This window comes from Lissotriton vulgaris, chromosome 4_1, assembly GCF_964263255.1.
Source record: "Lissotriton vulgaris chromosome 4_1, aLisVul1.2, whole genome shotgun sequence".
NCBI lineage: Eukaryota > Metazoa > Chordata > Amphibia > Caudata > Salamandridae > Lissotriton > Lissotriton vulgaris.
Genome location: NC_141691.1, coordinates 2,137,073,094 through 2,137,094,671, shown reverse-complemented (window position 1 = coordinate 2,137,094,671; position 21,578 = coordinate 2,137,073,094). Strand labels below are relative to the sequence as shown.

Here is a 21,578-nt window from a genome sequence, read left to right as displayed (position 1 = left end):
CAGCCACTCTGAGATCTACAGCTAGCAAAACAGCCCGTGATAACATGCCCTTTTGAATCAAATCAAAACGCAGCAATTAACTAGTGCTAGGTTGACAGGATACGAATTGACACTTTTGGCTATTCATGTTACCTTGAAAACATGTTCAACCCTGAATCCAGTTACTCTGTTGCCATATACAGGGACTCAGTCCCAGTAACAAGAGCCTCATGAATGTATATTCCTTACTGAGGAACAGACAAAGGGTTGTGTCGATTTGCAAGATACACCCCTTTAAAATGTTGATGGGGAACTGTGGGTTGATGGGTCCTGTTTGAAATTACCAGATGGCACAACATCAGCTTCGAATGAAATCACAACACTTCAGGAGGTAGTTGAGACAGCTTGTATCCCACAGTAGTCAGCTCAGGCAGCTGAGCTAATAGCCTTGACAAGAGTGTGTGAACTTAGTACCGACTTGTCTGTGAACATCTATACTGATAGCCGCTATGCTTTTGGAGTGGCTCACAATTTTTTGTTACTCTGGAAGGAAAGAAGCTTCATTGCATCCCATGGGATGCAAATAATGCAAGTAGAATTGGTACACAATCTTCTGACTACTTTGACATACCCAAAGAAAATAGCAATTGTTAATTGAAGCGCACACAAGAAAATGACTGATAAAATAGGGCAAGGCAACGTCTTCGCAGATCACACAGCCCGAGAAACTGCATTGCTAGCGAAGCACCAAATCTATGTATGTAGTGAAGTCACAGGCTGATTGTTGGCATGATGCCTGGCAGGAAGTGCTAGACATGCAGAGATCTGCTTCTGCAGAAGAAATTAAGCAATGGTCTAAAGAGGGAACATCGGATGATGAGGGCTGTTGGAGAAATAAAGACATGGCTGCCCACAGCCTATTTACAGCCTATGTTTCATATGGCACATGGGCAGGCACATTTTGGAGTCTCCTCGATTACAAAATTGCTTCCGCAAGTTTGGGAGCATCCAGAAATTGCCAGCACAGCTAAATAGATAGTGCAGTCCTGCTTAATTTGTCTCCAGTACAATCCTGGAAAGGGGATACAAACTCCTACAGGAGGGTTTGCTACACCAATTGCACCTTTTGAAGTCCTGCAAATGGATTATATCCAGCTTCAATGCTGTAATAATCTGAAATACGTTCTGGTAGTGGTAGGTGCTTTCAGTAAGTGGATAGAGGCATTCCCTACAAAAGATAATACAGCTCTTAATACAGCAAAGGTGCTTCTAAAGGAATTCTTCCCCAGATTTGGTGTTTGCAAACATTTGTGGAGTGACAATGGACCCCATTTTATTGTCCTGAAAGAATTAGGAACTAAGCAGAAGTGTCATGCTGCCTTCCACCCACAATCAGCAGGGCAAGTGGAGCGATACTATGCTACTCTCAAGCTTAAACTAGCTAAGATTCAGGCTTTCACATCTTTGAAATGGCCTGACACACTACCCTTGGCATTGTTGTCCATTAGATCAATGCCACATTCACAATCTGTTCCTACACCGTATGAGGTGGTATTTGGAAGGCCTATGATTATTTGGGGGATTCCTAAGCCACACCCCATACATGATGTACCTTGTGTCTTGATGAGTGACTACCTGCTACAGTTGACTGATTGCTTGATTTCTATTCATCCAAAGGTTTGAGAAACTCTTTCTGACAGGTTGAAAGGTGAAGGCCACAAACTACAGCCTGGTGATCATGTGATGATATGGTCCTTCCAGAGATCGAGCAGTTTGGAACCTAGGTGGCACGGCCCAGAGCAAGTCCTCCTGGGGACGAGAACTGCAGTCCGAGTGATAACCAGGAGGAAATGGGTGCATTCTATGTACTTCAAGAAGGTGTCGTCTACCCTGGTGGAATCTGCTGCCCTGATCGACCATCGAGACATCCTGGACACAGAGAGAGGCCAAGCCATATTGCCTGAAGAACCTGAGGAAGTCTTCCCGGACCATACGATCCCTGGTGCATCTCGATATCAAGTGCGGCCCCGGAAAGAAACTTCATTGTTGAAAAAGACTGGTTGAGCAAACATCCTGTGTTAGTGAGAAACGGAGCGGGAAAGGGGCGGGGGGTCTTTTTTGTAGTGACACCTATCTCAATCCTCAGTGAAGAAACCAACGGCTGCCCAAGACTTTAGAGCTCCAACTGCTTTGTTATTTCAACAACGAGATAAATATGCCTATGGAGAAGACATCAACTGCTGCGAGGATTTGCGACAAGAGGATTGTGTGTATTGTTGGGTTTACTGTCACTGTGATCACTATGGCAGTGATAACTTGGGTTGTAGAGGAAGTGTCTCCTGCTCGACGAATACTGAGTGCCACTACTACAGCACCCATTGAACACCACTATTTTACTCTTCCTTATCATGAGCAGAAGCATAGATAGTCTTATCTGAACAAAACGTTCATCCAGATGTTGCACCACATGCATAATGCTACAACCATTACTAACTGTTGGGTGTGTTGAATGATGCCAGCTCATCAGAAAAAGGGAGGAACACCTTTCATTACTCTTCCATTATCTCATAATGGTTCTTGTCAAGCCTAGTTTGCACTTCTATTGGCTTCTGAGGTGGCTAAAATTCTGATTTTGGTGTAGAGGAATTTAACTACTATCTTAATAAAGCATGTTATCCTGATGAGGAAGGTGATCCGCACGCTAAATGGACTATATGGAAGATGGAGGAGTACTCGAACTGCTAAGGGTAATGGACCATTTGTTATAGCTGTTACTAGAGCCCGAGCAGATTTATGTGTGAGTAGTGTTGGGAAAATTCCAATGGGGAGAAGTAAAACATTAGTTCTGAACATAGCTGGTATACATAATAGTAGCTTCACGTCTTCACATAATACCTATTTTATATGTGGAAATAAGGGATATTACAATCTACCTGTTGGATGGTCTGGAGTCCGCTATGTTTCCTTTTTATTGCCACCTGTATTTTTGGCTCCTGCATCGTACCACAAGGACTCAAAACTGTTTAATGACATTTCCAAAAACATATTCAAGAGGACAGCAAATCACAAGGAGGTGGATCAGACTGACACCGCACTGCTGCAAGATGTTGATTTTGATTTGGGGCTTTTCTTCTTTGTTGGTGCTGCTTACAACAGTAGGAAAATCAGACATTTGACACGGGTCGTAGAGGCTGTGACCAACCAGACAGCTATGGCACTCAGAAACATCACAGAGGAACTACAGTTTGTGAGGATTGTGGCACTCCAAAACCGTATGGTCCAGGACGTGTTCCTTGCTGATCAAGGTGGTGCCTGTCACATCATCGGAAGTAGTTGCTGCGTGTACTTTCCAGATCATGCCCCTTCAGTTTTTGATGCGATCTCTAAATTGCATAAGATTGCTGCTGAGTTTCCCCCTGATACTGGCACTTGGGCTTTAGACAGCTGGTTATGGACATTGTTTATTACGCAACAATTGAATGCCCAACGTGTACCAGACAAAGAAGTTGATGAAATGATGCAGATTGTTGTACATGATGTACACTTAGACTCTCCTAGAGTATAGAGGTCTTCAGCTAATGCTAAAAGGAGCGTCTGTGGAAATTTGGCAGAGATCGCTGTTAGCATTTATCTGAAACCATCTTTTTTCTGGCAGCCATCTTCTCTGACTATGTGCTCGTCATGTGCTCTTTCCTTCTTCGCTGTTGCTTGCCCTTGTGTTTTTCTCAAGAACTAGCTATACTTAGCCCCTGCTACTCTGCACATGCTCAGAAGAGTCTGTACCTCCCCATGCACCTGCTCTAGTCTGTTACTGTCAGGCTGTTTTAACTGAGGTCAGCAACTCGTGGCCCCCTCTGCTTTGTTGACTATGCATTTTCTCTATGAACATCTATGTATGTAACTCTTCCTATGTGTACTCCTATTGAGCTCCTGTGTGGGTTTAAAAGACCCATGGTCTACTCCTTTTGCTACTTTATACACTGCCGAAGGGCGTTGTGTGAATGTAGTTCCACCTTATGAGGTTTAATACATTGTTTTCTTGATATTTCAGCTTCTGTGCCAACTTCTATTTATTATTATTCTGAGGACTTGTGTGCAGAGAATGGCGAACCCCTGGCACCTGTAGGCCTTGCTGAAATCTACTTTTGCAAGTCCTGGTATGTTCTGTGGAGTATGAATATTTTGCTAGAGGAAAAGATGGAGTTGAGTGTGTATCTAGCTTTTTGCATGTGTGGAGACTAGTTAGGTGAGGCCGATGTCGTTCAGGTTCTCCAAGAGGGGGATGGAGTTTGCATCATTGGGGTCGTCGATGTGGAAGTTGAGGTCCTGAGTAGAAAGAATCGGTGTAAATCAATTACTATGGGGCCTATGAAGTTGGCGATGGGAGCGGAAAATGGTGCTAATATCCTGGGGGTTTGTAGGGAAAGGTGAGTCTTATTATGGTCTGTAATAGGAAGTTGAGGTGTTCTATGAGAGATGTATGGTCTATGTTGGCACTGGTACATCTGATAGGTTCCTTGCAGATGATGGTGATGCCTCCGCCTCCTTTGTTGGTGAGGTCATGGTGTATCATCTTGTAGCCTTCAGGAGTGGCTGTGGTGATATCTGGGTTTGAGGAGGGGTTGAGCCATGTTTCAGTGATAAAGGCAACAGGCCATATTCACAGAAGTAATCTAAGATGTAAGTCTAACTTTACGAATTTCGGTATTCACAAAGGGTATTTACGAGTAGTAAAGTGAGACTTTTGGTCTAAGTTAGACCTTTGGTCTAAACTTAAAACAAATGTCTAACTTTCCTACTCGTAAATGCTCTTTGTGAATACTGGAAGTCATAAAGTTAGACTTTCGTCTCAGATTACTTCTGTGAATAGAGCCCAACGTCTGTGGAGAGGGTGGTGATGGTGTCCCAGATTTCAGTGGCTTGTAAGCTCCAATTAAGTTTTTCTCTTGTGATGGTTGAAGATTGGTCTTTTGAGGATGTTTGGAAGGAACTAGAGAAGGCATCAAGATATGGAAAACGAGGAATTGCAATTACATGAGCCAATGTCCTTTCATTAAAGCTTTTAAAACCCAGAGACGATCAAAAGAGAAGTCTGAAAGGAATTTGGACAAACGTTCCATATTTACCACACAGAAATGCTGCTCTAGATTGCCGTGGTAATGCTCCCCGTTCCAGCCCACACACAGGCAGGGAGCACACTGCGAACCAGTTTAGGATTTACAAATACCACCGCTCTTAACGACTATGACATGAGAAACATGTAGGCAAGAAATACAGATAAACATGCAAACATCATGGCCAACTCATCAATCAAGAGGACAACAGAACGGGCGAAATCTATAGTGGGAGGTAGACATAAATACTGTCTTTGTCAACAGGGTCTTTGGAACCCTGGGTTCATAAAATTTCTCTGTCAGAAGGCAGAGACGCCTTGGACTGGGAGGAGTAAGAGAAAGAAGCGGGAGTAACTACACGCATGACATTATATTGCAATGCTTTAAACTGAATCTTTGAAATAGATTTAGCTTACACTGCAGAGGCAGTTTATGCCCAGTCACTTCTCAAGGACTCATACCCACTGTGCAACCTCATCTGCCTAATCCTTAATAAGCGGGCTGGCATATAGAACCTCCGGGCCTTTCCTGAAGTAGTGCACACGGCTGACACACTTATGGGATAGGAGGGGTTCCAGCCAGCAAAAGGTTCAGATGCACTGGAAGAGGGTATCTGAGGGGATTCACAGTCATGGAATATTAGGTACAGTGCAAGCTAGGATTGTGGTGTAATGGTGTGCTAGGACAGTATGTTCCAGTTGGGGCACTGCAGTGGAAAAAGTTGACATGTGTCTCAGTGGTGGAGTACAAGAGCTGTAAGGAAGGGATGAGATGCAAGGACAGAGCTGTGTGAGTCCCAGTGGTGGAATAGCAGAGCTGCAGCTGCAAGGAAGAGATGAGATGCATGGACAGAGCTGTGTGTGTCCCGGTGGTGGAGGAGCAGAGCTGCAGCTGCAAGGCAGGGATGAGATGCATGGACAGAGCTGTGTGTGTCCTAGTGGTGGAGCAACAGATGTGCAGCTGCAAGGCATGGATGAGATGCATGGACAGAGCTGAGTGTGTCCTGGTGCTGGAGCAGCAGAGATGCTGCAAGCAGGGAATGGATGAGATGCATGGACAGAGCTGTGTGTGTCCTGGTGGTGGAGCAGCAGAGCTGCAGCTGCAAGGCAGGGATGAGATGCATGGACAGAGCTGTGTGTGTCCTGGTGCTGGAGCAGCAGAGCTGCAGCTGCAGGGAAGGGATGAGTTGCATGGACAGAGCTGTGTGTGTCTGGGTGGTGAAGCAGCAGAGCTGCAGCTGCAAGGCAAGGATGAGATGCATGGACAGAGCTGTGTGTGTCCTGGTGGTGGAGCAGCAGAGCTGCAGCTGCAAGGCAGGAATGAGATGCATGGACAGAGCTGTGTGTGTCTGGGTGGTGGAGCAGCAGAGCTGCAGCTGCAAGGCAAGGATGAGATGCATGGACAGAGCTGTGTGTGTCCTGGTGGTGGAGCAGCAGAGCTGCAGCTGCAAGGCAGGGATGAGATGCATGGACAGAGCTGTGTGTGTCCTGGTGCTGGAGCAGCAGAGCTGCAGCTGCAGGGAAGGGATGAGTTGCATGGACAGAGCTGTGTGTGTCTGGGTGGTGGAGCAGCAGAGCTGCAGCTGCAAGGCAAGGATGAGATGCATGGACAGAGCTGTGTGTGTCCTTGTGGTGGAGCAGCAGAGTTGCAGCTGCAAGGCAGGGATGAGATGCATGGACAGAGCTGAACGTGTCCTGGTGGTGGAGTAACAGATGTGCAGCTGCAAGGCAGGGATGAGATGCATGGACAGAGCTGTGTGTGTCCTGGTGGTGGAGCAGCAGAGCTGCAGCTGCAAGGCAGGGATGAGATGCATGGACAGAGCTGTATGTGTCCTGGTGGTGGAGCAGCAGAGCTGCAGCTGAAGCGAAGGGATGAGATGCATGGACAGAGCTGTGGGTGTCCTGGTGGTGGAGCAGCAGAGCTGCAGCTGCTAGGCAGGGATGAGATGCATGGACAGAGCTGTGTATGTCCTGGTGGTGGAGCAGCAGAGCTGCAAGGCAGGGATGAGATGCATGGACAGAGCTGTGTGTGTCCTGGTGGTGGAGCAGCAGGGCTGCAGCTGCAAGGCAGGGATGAAATGCATGGACAGAGCTGAGTGTGTCCTGGTGCTGGAGCAGCAGAGATGCTGCAAGCAGGGAATGGATGAGATGCATGGACAGAGCTGTGTGTGTACTGGTGGTGGAGCAGCAGAGCTGCAGCTGCAAGGCAGGGATGAGATTGTAATAAATTGATGTCCATAAATCCAGTATATGTAAAAATTTAGGTTTATTGTAGAATAAAATCAGGTCAGGTAAATAAATAGAATAAGATTGTATAATGATAGGAAAGACCCCACCAGGAGCAGATGGACTTCAGCTCAGCCTCTAGATGTAACGGTTCCAGCTTTCAAGCAAATACAATTGGAACACAGATGACATCATAGAGACATGCAGAGATAGAAATGAGAAACACTAAGGAAGGACAAAGAAGAAATGAAAGCAGGATGTAACAGAGATGCATGGACAGAGCTGAGTGTGTCCTGGTGGTGAAGCAGCAGAGTTACAGCTGCAAGGCAGGGATGAGATGCATTGACAGAGCTGCAGCTGCAAGGCAGGGATGAGATGCATTGACAGAGCTGCAGCTGCAAGGCAGGGATGAGATGCATGGACAGAGCTGTGTGTGTCCTGGTGGTGGAGCAGCAGAGCTGCAGCTGCAAGGCAGGGATGAGATGCATGGACAGAGCTGTGTGTGTCCTGGTAGTGGAGCAGCAGAGCTGCAGTTGCAAGGCAGGGATGAGATGCATTGACAGAGCTGCAGCTGCAAGGCAGGGATGAGATGCATGGACAGAGCTGTGTGTGTCCTGGTGGTGGAGCAGCAGAGCTGCAGCTGCAAGGCAAGGATGAGATGCATTGACAGAGCTGCAGCTGCAAGGCAGGGATGAGATGTATGGACAGAGCTGTGTGTGTCCTGGTGGTGGAGCAGCATAGCTGCAGCTGCAAGGCAGGGATGAGATGCATGGACAGAGCTGTGTGTGTCCTGGTAGTGGAGCAGCAGAGCTGCAGCTGCAAGGCAGGGATGAGATGCATGGACAGAACTGTGTGTGTCCTGGTGGTGGAGCAGCAGAGCTCCAGATGCAAGGCAGGGATGAGATGCATGGACAGAGCTGTGTGAGTCCTGGTGGTGGAGCAGCAGAGTTGCAGCTGCAAGGCAGGGGTGAGATGCACAGACAGAGCTGTGGGTGTCCTGGTGGTGGAATAGCAGAGCTGTAGCTGCAAGGCAGGGATGAGATGCATGGACAGAGCTGTGTGTGTCCTGGTGGTGGAGCAGCAGAGAAGCAGGTGCATGGCAGGGATGAGATGCATGGACAGAGCTGTGTGTGTGTCCTGGTGGTGGAGCAGCAGAGCTGCAGCTGAAGCGAAGGGATGAGATGCATGGACAGAGCTGTGTGTGTCCTGGTAGTGGAGCAGCAGAGCTGCAGGTGCAAGGTAGGGATGAGATGCATGGACAGAGCTGTGTGTGTCCTGGTAGTGGAGCAGCAGAGCTGCAGCTGCAAGGCAGGGATGAAATGCATGGACAGAGCTGTGTGTGTCCTGGTGGTGGAGCAGCAGAGCTGCAGCTGCAAGGCAGGGATGATATGCTTAGAGAGAGCTGTGTGTGTCCTGGTGGTGGAGCAGCAGAGCTGCAGCTGCAAGGCAGGGATGAGATGCATGGACAGAGTTGTGTGTGTCCTGGTCGTGGAGCAACAGATGTGCAGCTGCAAGGCAGGGATGAGATGCATGGACAGAGCTGTGTGTGTCCTGGTGGTGAAGCAGCAGAGCGGCAGCTGCAAGGCAGGGATGAGATGCATTGACAAAGCTGTGTGTGTCCCGGTGGAGGAGTAGCAGAGAAGCAGCTGCTAGGAAGGGATGAAATGCATGGACAGAGCTGTGTGTGTCCTGGTAGTGGAGCAGCAGAGCTGCAGCTGCAAGGCAGAGATGAGATGCATGGACAGAGCTGCATGTGTCCTGGTGGTGGAGCAGCAGAGCTGCAGCTGCAAGGCAGGGATGAGATGCATGGACAGAGCTGTGTGTGTCCTGGTGGTGGAGCAGCAGAGCTGCAGCTGCAAGGCAGGGATGAGATGCATGGACAGAGCTGTGTGTGTCCTGGTGGTGGAGCAGCAGAGCTGCAGCTGCAAGGCAGGGATGAGATGCATGGACAGAGCTGTGTGTGTCCTGGTGGTGGAGCAGCAGAGCTGCAGCTGCAAGGCAGGGATGAGATGCATGGACAGAGCTGTGTGTGTCCTGGTGGTGGAGCAGCAGAGCTGCAGCTGCAAGGCAGGGATGAGATGCATGGACAGAACTGTGTGTGTCCTAGTGGTGGAGCAAGAGATGTGCAGCTGCAAGGCAGGGATGAGATGCATGGACAGAGCTGTATGTGTCCCGGTGGAGGAGCAGCAGAGTTGCAGCTGCAAGGCAGGGATGAGATGCATGGACAGAGCTGTGTGTGTCCTGGTGGTGGAGCAGCAGAGTTGCAGCTGCAAGGCAGGGATGAGATGCATGGACAGAGCTGTGTGTGTCCTGGTGGTGGAGCAGCAGAGCTGCAGCTAGAGCGAAGGGATGAGATGCATGGACAGAGCTGTGTGTGTCCTGGTAGTGGAGCAGCAGAGCTGCAGCTGCAGGGAAGGGATGAGATGCATGGACAGAGCTGTGTGTGTCCTGGTGGTGGAGCAGCAGAGTTGCAGCGAAAAAGTAGGGATGAGATGCATGGACAGAGCTGTGTGTGTCCTGGTGGTGGAGCAGCAGAGCTGCAGCTGCAAGGCAGGGATGAGATGCATTGACAGAGCTGAGTGTGTCCTGGTGGTGAAGCAGCAGAGTTACAGCTGCAAGGCAGGGATGAGATGCATAGACAGAGCTGTGTGTGTCCTGGTGGTGGAGCAGCAGAGCTGCAGCTGCAGGGAAGGGATGAGATGCATGGACAGAGCTGCGTGTGTCCTGGTGGTGGAGCAGCAGAGCAGCAGCTGAAGCGAAGGGATGAGATGCATGGACAGAGCTGCGTGTGTCCTGGTGGTGGAGCAGCAGAGCTGCAGCTGCAGGGAAGGGATGAGATGCATGGACAGAGCTGTGTGTGTCCTGGTGCTGGAGCAGCAGAGCTGCAGCTGCAAGGCAGGGATGAGATGCATGGACAGAGCTGTGTGTGTCCTGGTGGTGGAGCAGCAGAGCTGCAGCTGCAAGGCAGGGATGAGATGCAAGGACAGAGCTGTGCGTGTCCTGGTGGAGGAGCAGCAGAGCTGCAGCTGCAAGGCAGGGATGAGATGCATGGACAGAGCTGTGTGTGTCCTGGTGGTGGAGCAGCAGAGCTGCAGCTGCAAGGCAGGGATGAGATGCAAGGACAGAGCTGTGCGTGTCCTGGTGGAGGAGCAGCAGAGCTGGAGCTGCAAGGCAGGGATGAGATGCATGGACAGAGCTGTGTGTGACTTGGTGGTGGAGCAGCAGAGCTGCAGCTGCAAGGCAGGGATGAGATGCATGGAGAGAGCTGCGTGTGTCCTGGTGGTGGAGCAGCAGAGTTACAGCTGCAAGGCAGGGATGAGATGCAAGGACAGAGCTGTGCGTGTCCTGGTGGAGGAGCAGCAGAGTTGCAGCTGCAAGGATGAGATGCATGGACAGAGCTGTGTGTGTCCTGGTGGTGGAGCAGCAGAGCTGCAGCTGCAAGGCAGGGATGAGATGCATTGACAGAGCTGTGTGTGTCCTGGTGGAGGATCAGCAGAGTTGCAGCTGTAATGCAGGGATGAGATGCATGGACAGAGCTTTGTGTGTCCCGGTGGTGGAGCAGCAGAGCTGCAGCTGTAGGAAAGAGATGAGATGCATGGACAGAGCTGTGTGTGTCCTGGTGGTGGAGCAGCAGAGCTGCAGCTGCAAGGCAGGGATGAGATGCATTGACAGAGCTGTGTGTGTCCTGGTGGAGGAGGAGCAGAGCTGCAGCTGCTAGGCAGGGATGAGATGCAAGGACAGAGCTGTGTGTGTCCTGGTGGTGGAGCAGCAGAGCTGCAGCTGCAAGGCAGGGATGAGATGCATTGAAAGAGCTGTGTGTGTCCTGGTGGTGGAGCAGCAGAGCTGCAGCTGCAAGGCAGGGATGAGATGCATTGACAGAGCTGTGTGTGTCCTGGTGGTGGAGCAGCAGAGCTGCAGCTGCAAGGCAGGGATGAGATTCGTAGAGAGAGCTGTGTGTTTCCCAGTGGTGGAGCAGCAGAGTTGCAGCTGCAAGGCAGGGATGAGATGCATGGACAGAGCTGTGTGTGTCCTGGTGGTGGAGCAGCAGTGCAAATGCAAGGCAGGGATGAGATGCATTGGCAGAGCTGCGTGTGCCCTGGTGGAGGAGTAGCAGAGCTGTAGAGAAGGGATGAGATGCATTGACAGAGCTGTGTGTGTCCTGGTGTTGGAGCAGCAGAGTTGCAGCTGCAAGGCAGGGATGAGATGCCTGGACAGAGCTGTGTGTGTCCTGGTGGTGGAGCAGCAGAGTTACAGCTGCAAGGCAGGGATGAGATGCATGGACAGAGCTGTGTGTGTCCTGGTGGTGGAGCAGCAGAGTTACAGCTGCAAGGCAGGGATGAGATGCATGGACAGAGCTGTGTGTGTCCTGGTGGTGGAGCAGCAGAGCTGCAAGGCAGGGATGAGATGCATGGACAGAGCTGTGTGTGCCCTTGTGGTGGAGCAGCAGAGCTGCAGCTGCAAGGCAGGAATGAGATGCATGGACAGAGCTGTGTGTGTCTGGGTGGTGGAGCAGCAGAGCTGCAGCTGCAAGGCAAGGATGAGATGCATGGACAGAGCTGTGTGTGTCCTGGTGGTGGAGCAGCAGAGCTGCAGCTGCAAGGCAGGAATGAGATGCATGGACAGAGCTGTGTGTGTCTGGGTGGTGGAGCAGCAGAGCTGCAGCTGCAAGGCAAGGATGAGATGCATGGACAGAGCTGTGTGTGTCCTGGTGGTGGAGCAGCAGAGCTGCAGCTGCAAGGCAGGGATGAGATGCATGGACAGAGCTGTGTGTGTCCTGGTGCTGGAGCAGCAGAGCTGCAGCTGCAGGGAAGGGATGAGTTGCATGGACAGAGCTGTGTGTGTCTGGGTGGTGGAGCAGCAGAGCTGCAGCTGCAAGGCAAGGATGAGATGCATGGACAGAGCTGTGTGTGTCCTTGTGGTGGAGCAGCAGAGCTGCAGCTGCAAGGCAGGGATGAGATGCATGGACAGAGCTGAACGTGTCCTGGTGGTGGAGTAACAGATGTGCAGCTGCAAGGCAGGGATGAGATGCATGGACAGAGCTGTGTGTGTCCTGGTGGTGGAGCAGCAGAGCTGCAGCTGCAAGGCAGGGATGAGATGCATGGACAGAGCTGTATGTGTCCTGGTGGTGGAGCAGCAGAGTTGCAGCTGAAGCGAAGGGATGAGATGCATTGACAAAGCTGTGTGTGTCCTGGTGGAGGAGTAGCAGAGCTGCTGCTAGGAAGGGATGAAATGCATGGACAGAGCTGTGTGTGTCCTGGTGGTGGAGCAGCAGAGCTGCAGCTGCAAGGCAGGGATGAGACTCGTAGAGAGAGCTGTGTGTTTCCCAGTGGTGGAGCAGCAGAGTTGCAGCTGCAAGGCAGGGATGAGATGCATGGACAGAGCTGTGTGTGTCCTGGTGGTGGAGCAGCAGTGCAAATGCAAGGCAGGGATGAGATGCATTGGCAGAGCTGCGTGTGCCCTGGTGGAGGAGTAGCAGAGCTGTAGAGAAGGGATGAGATGCATTGACAGAGCTGTGTGTGTCCTGGTGTTGGAGCAGCAGAGTTACAGCTGCAAGGCAGGGATGAGATGCATTGACAGAGCTGCAGCTGCAAGGCAGGGATGAGATGCATTGACAGAGCTGCAGCTGCAAGGCAGGGATGAGATGCATGGACAGAGCTGTGTGTGTCCTGGTGGTGAAGCAGCAGAGTTACAGCTGCAAGGCAGGGATGAGATGCATGGACAGAGCTGTGTGTGTCCTGGTGGTGAAGCAGCAGAGTTACAGCTGCAAGGCAGGGATGAGATGCATTGACAGAGCTGCAGCTGCAAGGCAGGGATGAGATGCATTGACAGAGCTGCAGCTGCAAGGCAGGGATGAGATGCATGGACAGAGCTGTGTGTGTCCTGGTGGTGGAGCAGCAGAGCTGCAGCTGCAAGGCAGGGATGAGATGCATGGACAGAGCTGTGTGTGTCCTGGTAGTGGAGCAGCAGAGCTGCAGTTGCAAGGCAGGGATGAGATGCATTGACAGAGCTGCAGCTGCAAGGCAGGGATGAGATGCCTGGACAGAGCTGTGTGTGTCCGGGTGGTGGAGCAGCAGTTGCAGCTGCAAGGCAGGGAGGAGATGCATGGACAGAGCTGTGTGTGTCCTGGTAGTGAAGCCACAGAGTTACAGCTGCAAGGCAAGGATGAGATGCATGGACAGAGTTGCGTGTGTCCTGGTGGTGGAGCAGCAGAGCTGCAGCTGCAAGGCAGGGATGAGATGCATGGACAGAGCTGTGTGTGTCCTGGTGGTGGAGCAGCAGAGCTGCAAGGCATGGATGAGATGCATGGACAGTGCTGTGTGTGCCCTGGTGGAGGAGTAGCAGAGCTGTAGAGAAGGGATGAGATGCATTGACAGAGCTGTGTGTGTCCTGGTGTTGGAGCAGCAGAGTTGCAGCTGCAAGGCAGGAATGAGATGCATGGACAGAGCTGTGTGTGTCCTTGTGGTGGAGCAGCAGAGCTGCAGCTGCAAGGCAGGAATGAGATGCATGGACAGAGCTGTGTGTGTCCGGGTGGTGGAGCAGCAGTTGCAGCTGCAAGGCAGGGAGGAGATGCATGGACAGAGCTGTGTGTGTCCTGGTGTTGGAGCAGCAGAGTTGCAGCTGCAAGGCAGGGATGAGATGCCTGGACAGAGCTGTGTGTGTCCGGGTGGTGGAGCAGCAGTTGCAGCTGCAAGGCAGGGAGGAGATGCATGGACAGAGCTGTGTGTGTCCTGGTAGTGAAGCCACAGAGTTACAGCTGCAAGGCAAGGATGAGATGCAAGGACAGAGTTGCGTGTGTCCTGGTGGTGGAGCAGCAGAGCTGCAGCTGCAAGGCAGGGATGAGATGCATGGACAGAGCTGTGTGTGTCCTGGTGGTGGAGCAGCAGAGCTGCAGCTGCAAGGCAGGGATGAGATGCATGGACAGAGCTGTGTGTGTCCTGGTGGTGGAGCAGCAGAGCTGCAGCTGCAAGGCAGGGATGAGATGCATGGACAGAGCTGTGTGTGTCCTGGTGGTGGAGCAGCAGAGCTGCAGCTGCAAGGCAGGGATGAGATGCATGGACAGAGCTGTGTGTGTCCTGGTGGTGGAGCAGCACAGCTGCAGCTGCAAGGCAGGGATGAGATGCATGGACAGAGCTGTGTGTGTCCTAGTGGTGGAGCAACAGATGTGCAGCTGCAAGGCAGGGATGAGATGCATGGACAAAGCTGTATGTGTCCTGGTGGTGGAGCAGCAGAGCTGCAGCTGCAAGGCAAGGATGAGATGCATTGACAGAGCTGCAGCTGCAAGGCAGTGATGAGATGCATGGACAGAGCTGTGTGTGTCCTGGTGGTGGAGCAGCAGGGCTGCAAGGCAGGGATGAGATGCATTGACAGAGCTGAGTGTCTCCTGGCGGTGGAGCAGCAGAGTTACAGCTGCAAGGCAGGGATGAGATGCATGGACAGAGCTGCATGTGTCCTGGTGGTGGAGCAGCAGAGCTGCAGCTGCAAGGCAGGGATGAGATGCATGGACAGAGCTGTGTGTGTCCTGGTGGTGGAGCAGCAGAGCTGCAGCTGCAAGGCAGGGATGAGATGCATGGACAGAGCTGTGTGTGTCCTGGTGCTGGAGCAGCAGAGCTGCAGCTGCAGGGAAGGGATGAGTTGCATGGACAGAGCTGTGTGTGTCCTGGTGGTGGAGCAGCAGAGCTGCAGCTGCAAGGCAGGAATGAGATGCATGGACAGAGCTGTGTGTGTCCCAGTGGTGGAGCAGCAGAGCTGCAGCTGCAAGGCAGGGATGAGATGCATGGACAGAGCTGTGTGTGTCCTGGTGCTGGAGCAGCAGAGCTGCAGCTGCAGGGAAGGGATGAGACGCATGGACAGAGCTGTGTGTGTCCTTGTGGTGGAGCAGCAGAGCTGCAGCTGCAAGGCAGGAATGAGATGCATGGACAGAGCTGTGTGTGTCCCAGTGGTGGAGCAGCAGAGCTGCAGCTGCAAGGCAGGAATGAGATGCATGGACAGAGCTGTGGGTGTCCTGGTGGTGGAGCAGCAGAGCTGCAGCTGCAAGGCAGGAATGAGATGCATGGACAGAGCTGTGTGTGTCCTGGTGGTGGAGCAGCAGAGCTGCAGCTGCAAGGCAGGAATGAGATGCATGGACAGAGCTGTGTGTGTCCTTGTGGTGGAGCAGCAGAGCTGCAGCTGCAAGGCAGGAATGAGATGCATGGACAGAGCTGTGTGTGTCCCAGTGGTGGAGCAGCAGAGCTGCAGCTGCAAGGCAGGAATGAGATGCATGGACAGAGCTGTGGGTGTCCTGGTGGTGGAGCAGCAGAGCTGCAGCTGCAAGGCAAGGATGAGATGCATGGACAGAGCTGTGTGTGTCCTGGTGGTGGAGCAGCAGAGCTGCAGCTGCAAGGCAGGGATGAGATGCATGGACAGAGCTGTGTGTGTCCTGGTGCTGGAGCAGCAGAGCTGCAGCTGCAGGGAAGGGATGAGTTGCATGGACAGAGCTGTGTGTGTCTGGGTGGTGGAGCAGCAGAGCTGCAGCTGCAAGGCAAGGATGAGATGCATGGACAGAGCTGTGTGTGTCCTTGTGGTGGAGTAACAGATGTGCAGCTGCAAGGCAGGGATGAGATGCATGGACAGAGCTGAACGTGTCCTGGTGGTGGAGTAACAGATGTGCAGCTGCAAGGCAGGGATGAGATGCATGGACAGAGCTGTGTGTGTCCTGGTGGTGGAGCAGCAGAGCTGCAGCTGCAAGGCAGGGATGAGATGCATGGACAGAGCTGTATGTGTCCTAGTGGTGGAGCAGCAGAGCTGCAGCTGAAGCGAAGGGATGAGATGCATTGACAAAGCTGTGTGTGTCCTGGTGGAGGAGTAGCAGAGCTGCTGCTAGGAAGGGATGAAATGCATGGACAGAGCTGTGTGTGTCCTGGTGGTGGAGCAGCAGAGTTACAGCTGCAAGGCAGGGATGAGATGCATGGACAGAGCTGCGTGTGTCCTGGTGGAGGAGCAGCAGAGCTGCAGCTGCAAGGCAGGGATGAGATGCATGGACAGAGCTGCGTGTGTCCTGGTGGTGGAGCAGCAGAGCTGCAGCTGCTAGGCAGGGATGAGATGCATGGACAGAGCTGCGTGTGTCCTGGTGGAGGAGCAGCAGAGCTGCAGCTGCAAGGCAGGGATGAGACGCATGGACAGAGCTGTGTGTGTCCTGGTGGTGGAGCAGCAGAGCTGCAGCTGCAAGGCAGGGATGAGACGCATGGACAGAGCTGTGTGTGTCCTGGTGGTGGAGCAGCAGAGCTGCAGCTGCTAGGCAGGGATGAGATGCATGGACAGAGCTGTGTATGTCCTGGTGGTGGAGCAGCAGAGCTGCAGCTGCAAGGCAGGGATGAGATACATGGACAGAGCTGTGTATGTCCTGGTGGTGGAGCAGCAGAGATGCAGCTGCTAGGCAGGGATGAGATGCATGGACAGAGCTGTGTGTGTCCTGGTGGTGGAGCAGCAAAGTTGCAGCTGCAAGGCAGGGATGAGATGCATGGACAGAGCTGTGTGTGTCCTGGTGGTGGAGCAGCAGAGTTGCAGCTGCAAGGCAGGGATGAGATGCATGGACAGAGCTGTGGGTGTCCTGGTGGTGGAGCAGCAGAGCTGCAGCTGCAAGGCAGGGATGAGATGCATGGACAGAGCTGTGGGTGTCCTGGTGGTGGAGCAGCAGAGCTGCAGCTGCAAGGCAGGGATGAGATGCATGGACAGAGCTGTGTGTGTCCTGGTGGTGGAGCAGAAGGGCTGCAGCTGCAAGGCAGGGATGAAATGCATGGACAGAGCTGTGTGTGTCCTGGTGCTGGAGCAGCAGAGATGCTGCAAGCAGGGAATGGATGAGATGCATGGACAGAGCTGTGTGTGTCCTGGTGGTGAAGCAGCAGAGCTGCAGCTGCAAGGCAGGGATGAGATGCATGGACAGAACTGCGTGTGTCCTGGTGGTGGAGCAGCAGAGCTGCAGCTGCTAGGCAGGGATGAGATCCATGGACAGAGCTGTGTGTGTCCTGGTGGTGAAGCAGCAGAGCTGCAGCTGCAAGGCAGGGATGAGATGCATGGACAGAGCTGTGGGTGTCCTGGTGGTGGAGCAGCAGAGCTGCAGCTGCTAGGCAGGGATGAGATGCATGGACAGAGCTGTGTATGTCCTGGTGGTGAAGCAGCAGAGCTGCAGCTGCTAGGCAGGGATGAGATGCATGGACAGAGCTGTGTATGTCCTGGTGGTGGAGCAGCAGAGCTGCAGCTGCAAGGCAGGGATGAGATGCATGGACAGAGCTGTGGGTGTCCTGGTGGTGGAGCAGCAGAGCTGCAGCTGCTAGGCAGGGATGAGATGCATGGACAGAGCTGTGTGTGTCCTGGTGGTGGAGCAGCAGAGCTGCAGCTTCAAGGCAGGGATGAGATGCATGGACAGAGCGGTGTGTGTCCTGGTGGTGAAGCAGCAGAGCTGCAGCTGCTAGGCAGGGATGAGATGCATGGACAGAGCTGTGTGTGTCCTGGTGGTGAAGCAGCAGAGCTGCAGCTGCTAGGCAGGGATGAGATGCATGGACAGAGCTGTGTATGTCCTGGTGGTGGAGCAGCAGTGCAAATGCAAGGCAGGGATGAGATACATGGACAGAGCTGTGTATGTCCTGGTGGTGGAGCAGCAGAGCTGCAGCTGCTAGGCAGGGATGAGATGCATGGACAGAGCTGTGTATGTCCTGGTGGTGGAGCAGCAGAGCTGCAGCTGCAAGGCAGGGATGAGATGCATGGACAGAGCTGTGTGTGTCCTGGTGCTGGAGCAGCAGAGCGGCAGCATGGAAAGACTCTTAAGGGCTGATGTAGGAACATTGGGGCATATTACCAAGCAATAGCAATAATTATCGCTATTGCTTGGTTAGAGACAAAAATGTATCGCCGACCGGCGGCGATTTTTATCGCAGATATACCTTGGTATTACCAAGGTTTATCGCAAATGCGATAAAAATCGTCCGCAAATGCATGAATATCGCTGAAAAGTCAGCGATATTCATGCATTTCTGAGCTAATGCTCTTAGCCATGTTATCCACCTCCCATTGGATAACATGGGTAAGAACTGCTCAGGGCAGGTGTTAACTTTTGGAGATATTCGTGCTTAGCGGGAATATCTCCAAAAGTTGGTAATAGGAGATAGCGATGTTAGCGACTGTTTCCAGTCGCTAACATCGTGGCACGCCCACTTTGCATGTCATTAGTGATAGATTTCTCTGACATGAAAAGTGGGGCCCAAGATGGTCGCTATCTCCTACTAGCTGTCGCTAACTGGTGTTAGTGACAGCTAGGTAATAGGGAGATAATTTTATCTCCGCTTTCTTGGCTTTTAATAAACCCCCTTGATAATATGCCCCATTAAGAGCAATAATTTAGAAATATTTTTTTTTCCAAATTGATATTTGGTAATCACCATTCTTAATGTATGAAACATTTATTTTTTAATTAGAGATTCCTAGTGGGTCACAAAGAGAACTAAAGCATGAATATTAATGAGGTAGGTCACAATTCACGATCCATTTGGAACGGTGGCCGTCGCAGCGATGGTGGCCTGATGAGGGATGCCTTTTTTTTGTTAAAACTCGAAATAGGAGGCATTTACCACATGCTGTAAACACCTCACCCTGAGGAAATGAGAGAACTGTGGGTGCTGAAAAAGAGATTTCAACCACAGAGTGCATATTAACCAATCACCATCAGGCGCAAGACAAATAAGCAGCAGGGCATGCTGAAGATCACACAGGAGCTTGGGGTAGAGCCAAGCATGGCATGAAGGGTGCCCCTGCATCCACATTTCACAAACCCACTCTTTGGCTCGTGACACTTACCTCTTGTAGAGTTCTCGAGACCTTGCACGCAGTGAGTGACGTCAGCGGGGCAAAGACTGTAAATACCGGAGCAGGTGGCAGTGCCCACAGAGAAACACTTCTCGCAAAGGAGGCAATTCACTGAAACAAAAAATAGTCATTATTTTCAAGATTTCTGTACATAATGTTTTTAATTGAAATAAAATACAAATCTGAGAAAGGAAATGTGCAAAGTCTTTCATTCCAAAGCAGAAACTATGACATATTCCCACTGAAATGATTCAACAAATAATCATCAATAAAGAAGTGAAGGTGTCCAAGGTCTGACCCAGGAGGGCTGTCCCTTCCGGAGAGCTGTCAGCTGGACCTCAGTGGACATCTCTATTATCCATGCCTTTTGCCATCAATCTTTGTCACAAAGGCGACTGGTGAGTTTGGTTTCATAGCTCTAAGCCTCGCTCCCACTGGGTTCACAATTACAACACATGTTGTAAAGTTAACAGTCTTAGACTTTCAAGAGGGCCAGCTTTAGCGCTGTTGACGCCCCCCACTGACCACCTCTGCCACGGATTTCTTCACTACCACCCTTTAATAGCGCCTTTCAAGTTTTTAGAACCGCTCTCTCTCAGATGCATTTCATGATTTTTATAGCGCCGCTTATACCAGTGTAGGGTGTCAGAGCACTTTACATCACATTCACATTACACAGAGACTCATCATATGTGTGTACATCAGCGTATAGGAAATGTTACGTAAGACAGAGGACTAGAAGGTGTAGGAGTGACATGTCATCAATACTGGGAGGCAGGATAGTTTAAGAGTGCTCGGTCTGGAGAAGCTCAGTCGCAGAATGCATAATGGAACACCATGGTTGGGGGTTCTCTTTAATATTGAGAATAGATGCCTCCTCTTCTGAGGTGGAAGAGCGCCGCCCTACTGCTCAAAAGGAAAAATAAAATGTTAATATTAGTTCCTCAAGGGGTTGGGGCTGGCCAGAGCAGGGGGGGAGTGGTTTGCACTCCCTAAGGGCGCATGATTGCTTTCAGAGCCACCATTCCCGTCTGAGCGCCGATCCACGACGCTCAGGCCAATCACAACGCTGCATTGCAGGGCGCCTGCGATGTTGCAAAGCAGCCATTTGTGCACCGGCGCAATAAAACAGGACAGGAGTGCTCCGTTACTGCCCTCTTCTTTTGACGCAGGGCAGCGCAGCAGGAAGGCGTGCAGAGCGGCACTGTGCCAAAAATAAGTAAATGATGCCCACGGTGCCGCCACCTGAAATCAGCGCCTCGTGCGGTGGCATCGGTCGCACCACCCTAGAGCTGGCCCTGACTTTCGAACCCCGCACACTCCACTGTAATTCTGCACCTCAAACCTGCCGAAATATGGCAGGTGGCAAATGTATAATCAATACTCGGATATACAGATTCTGGTGCTTATTGCATCGAATTCTACATTTATTTGCCCATTCCTAGGACCAGATTTTTAAAGGTGCTCTAGATTAGACCCCTGGAGCCTTGTATTATTTCAGGGGTAATAAATAGCTCAGTCTGTGGCACTAATTACAGACGGGGTTGTACATTTCCATCTTGAATTACAAGCTGTGTGATAACTCCAGCACCCCCACTATTTCCCCAGATAGACTCTGACAGGTTAGACCTGCCCAAATATATATGGAAGAGAAGTCTGAAAATATTTCAAGCCGTGCAGATGTTTTCACTTTAAATATTGATTCTACCACCCAATCTCACAAGTGAGAATGGAGTTGGGCAGCATGGAAGAGATAGCAGAGGCAGGGGGGAAATATTGTGTTTGAAGAGAAGAAAAGAGGGTTATGGGTGAACGACTGCTAAGCACTCCACAAATGCTACCCATGGGTATCGGACAATATACATGACCGGTCACCTAGCATAAGACAGAGAGTCCTAATGGATCCTACACTGAGATTCTTTGACTATTAACTTTGAACAGGTGATCCGAGCTCCCATCACCACAAATCACCAACAAGACAAACTACAACACCTGCATGATATTCAAAATCGGAGGCGCACACATGAAGGGAGAACACCCCCACAAAACTGAATGTTAACTATACACCACTGACCCAGACTCAGATCAGTCTGAGGTGCCATCCAGGAAGGACCCTCCCTGGTGGACAGGGAAGGGACATGCAAGTCTTAGTCAATGCTGGGGGGTCTCCAGCGAGGTATCCTGCCATTAAGGGATATATAAGCCCATTTTATCAAGAGTTGGTCACTTTTGCAACCCTTGAAATGTGATTTATCAAGCCATGCAAGGCCACATTGATAAATCCAAAGAGATGTAATGCTGCATCGCGTAGCTCTGCACCAGAGAGGTATTCCGTGAATAGGGTGTTTGTTATAATCTACTGCTGCATTTCCCTTGCCTATGGTTCCTTTCCCTACTGCTCAGCCAGTGTGAGTGTTGGTGTGCC

At 51.6% G+C, this 21,578-nt stretch overlaps 1 protein-coding gene across 1 annotated transcript in view; it reads right to left on the bottom strand.

Moving 5' to 3' along the window:
- LOC147725235 (phospholipase A2 inhibitor and Ly6/PLAUR domain-containing protein-like) overlaps positions 1 to 20,998 on the bottom strand; it is a 57,948-nt gene extending 36,950 nt beyond the window's left edge. Inside the window, exons 1-2 of the mRNA XM_086918222.1 lie at positions 20,968 to 20,998; positions 19,145 to 19,264 (exon numbers count right to left, since the gene is read on the bottom strand). Coding sequence (XP_086774348.1) covers positions 19,145 to 19,264; positions 20,968 to 20,998 — 151 coding nt within the window. The remainder of the gene's footprint in view (positions 1 to 19,144; positions 19,265 to 20,967) is intronic.
- Positions 20,999 to 21,578: the final 580 nt, after the last annotated feature.